The sequence below is a fragment of the Apteryx rowi genome, unplaced genomic scaffold, assembly GCF_003343035.1.
Source record: "Apteryx rowi isolate R43461 unplaced genomic scaffold, aptRow1 scaffold_1646, whole genome shotgun sequence".
NCBI classification, from domain to species: Eukaryota; Metazoa; Chordata; class Aves; order Apterygiformes; family Apterygidae; genus Apteryx; species Apteryx rowi.
Window position 1 is genome coordinate 12,744 of NW_020447915.1, and position 2,617 is coordinate 15,360.

Consider the following 2,617-nt stretch of genomic DNA (forward strand, 5'->3'; position numbering starts at 1 on the left):
GGGGGGATCCGTCGGCTCCGGGGCGGCGGAGGCGGCGGGCAGGGAAGGGGCGCTCACCTTCCAGTCCCAGAGGTTGACGACGGGGTCGTGGCGGTGGCCGACGGAGACGAGGAGGCGGCCGTGGGGCGCGAAGGCCACGGCGGCGACGCCGTGCTGGTGGCCCTGCAGGGCGCTCAGCTGCGCCCGCTCCTGCACGTCCCAGACGCGCACCGCCGGCCGCGGCCCCTGCTGCGGGCAGCCGGCACCGCCGCCGGCACCGGCACTGTCACCACCGGACGGCCGGACAGCCGGACGGACGGACGGTTGGTTGGTTGGTTGTTGCGCGGGGGTCCCGGCCGGCGGGATGGGGAGAGGCAGCGGGGGACAGAGGGAGAGAGGGAGACGGAGAGAGAGAGAGAGAGAAAGGAGGGAGAAGGAAGGAGGGAGAAGAAGAAGGAAGAAGGAAAAAGAAGAAGGAAGGAAGGAAGAAGGAAGGAAGGAAGAAGGAGGAAGGAAGAAGGAGGAAGGAAGAAGGAGGAAGGAAGAAGGAGGAAGGAAGAAGGAGGAAGAAGAAAAGGAAAAAGAAGAAAGAAGAAGGAAGGAAGGAAGGAAGAAGAGGGAGGAAGGAAGAAGAGGGAGGAAGGAAGAAGAGGGAGGAAGGAAGAAGAGGGAGGAAGGAAGAAGAGGGAGGAAGGAAGGAAGAAGAAGAAGGAAGGAAGAAGAAGAAGGAAGGAAGAAGAAGAAGGAAGGAAGGAAGGAGAAGGAAGGAAGGAGAAGGAAGGAAGGAGAAGGAAGGAAGGAGAAGGAAGGAGAAGGAAGGAGAAGGAAGGAGAAGGAAGGAGAAGGAAGGAAGGAGAAGGAAGAAGAGGAAGGAAGGAAAAAGAGGAAGGAAGGAAAAAGAGGAAGGAAGGAAAAAGAAGAAAGAAGAAGAAGGAAGGAAGAAAGAAGGAGAAAGGAAGGAAGCAGCCCACCCGACGCTTTCCAGCCCGGTTCTCGTGCCGGCTCCTCCGCGCGAGCCAGGCGCGGTTGGCAGCCAGCTACGAGCAGCGTTATCCCGCCGACTCCCCGGGATGCCCCAGCCCGGAAACGGGTTGGAAACCACCGGAAAAAGCCAATCCCACCAGAGGAATAATCTCRGCTGCTCTATCCCACCAGCAAAGGGATATTTTCCAGGGAAAAAAAGAAAAAAAATCGGCGAGCAGCAGGAATACGGACAAATCCGACTCACCTCTCCGGTCACAATAAGCTTCCCGTCGGGTGAAAACGCCAAAGCGCTCAGGGTTTTCCTGGGAAAAAGTTGATTTTTTTTAATAACTGAGCCACTGGCAGAGCCACTCCGGAGGGAAAACCGACATTTTCTCGTGCCGAACGTGAATTTAAGGCAGAAAAACCCACTTTACGCCGCCCAGGTAGCGCTTCCGAAACTCAATCCGCACAATCCACCTTCCCAAACCCGTTTAAGGGCGACAATAACCTGCCGGCCTGGAGGAATTGTGCTTTTTCCCGATCCGGCTTGAATTCAAACGGTGCTGTTTTCCAAATCCCCCCCCCTTTTTCCCGAGGCGGTCGGGATGTTTCCGCCGTAGGAAGGATAAATTCAGTCGCCGCAATACCTGGACGTGTTCAGGATGTGCCTCTGCCTGTTCTTTCGGGGATTTAAAATCACCACCACGCACCTGGAAAGGGAAAAAAACACGGAGATCCGGAGGTATTTTCCTCCCCCGATTTCGGCTTCGAAGCGACGAAGGGGTTTTAAGGGAGGCTAAGAGCGGATCTTGAGAGCTTTAAAGCCTTCCCGGGAAAGCGGTTTGTTACGGAAAACGGCAAACCTCCAGGTTTTAAACGTGGACGAGCCGAAGGGTTTGTTCCGGCACCAAACCGGATGCTCTCAGAGCAGTTTTGAGGTCATTTAACGCGTTTTTCACCCATCGGCAGTAAATACCGGCCTTYGGCCGAGCCGGATTCAGCATGAGCGACCCATCCCGATCCGGGATGGGAATTAAGGAGCTCGTTCGCGGCAGGCGACGGAGCGCTCGTTCCGGCCAACGGGAGCGCGAGGGGACTCGCGCCGCTGCTCTGGCCTTTCCGAGGGGTTTGGCGGACCGTTGGGATCCGCGGCGCGACGGGCGCTCACCCCGCCGGATAGGCGATCTGCCCCGTGGTGGGGTCGCAGGCCAAGCCGCTGCCGGTTTGGGTGGTTATTCCCAGCACGCGCTCAAGCACAACCTGGAAAAAAAGGGGAAAAAAAMCCAAAAATTGGGAACGGAGGGAAAACTTGGAGGCGGCAGCACCTACGGAAAGAGTTCACGGGCCGGGGGAGCTAAACGCTTTTCCGAGGAAAAAACTTGAGGGCGGTTTTGACTTGATCCCACGTTATTTGGGATGAATTTGGGCTCGGAAGTGTTTAATTAGCGGAGCAAAAGCCCGAGGGGGGTTTCAGCAGCGGGAGAAACTCCGGGTGCTGCCGGTGCCGTAGGGAGGCTCCGGCACCTGCCGGAGGGGTCGGTGCCCCCCCYGAGCTGCCGCTGTCTCCTGCGACCCCCCGGGGTGACCCCGTGTCACCCTGACCCCCGTGGGGGGGGACAAGCCCCGCCCCTGTGGGGACCCCCAGCCCCGCCCCCTTTACAAGCTCCACCCA

General features: G+C 58.4%; 1 protein-coding gene across 1 annotated transcript in view; it reads right to left on the bottom strand.

The window, feature by feature from the left end:
- The window catches only part of LOC112963228 (WD repeat-containing protein 62-like), a 15,340-nt gene that overhangs the window by 10,011 nt on the left and 2,712 nt on the right, over positions 1–2,617 (bottom strand). Inside the window, 4 exon segments of the mRNA XM_026060091.1 lie at positions 21–228; positions 1,208–1,265; positions 1,593–1,655; positions 2,114–2,205. Coding sequence (XP_025915876.1) covers positions 21–228; positions 1,208–1,265; positions 1,593–1,655; positions 2,114–2,205 — 421 coding nt within the window.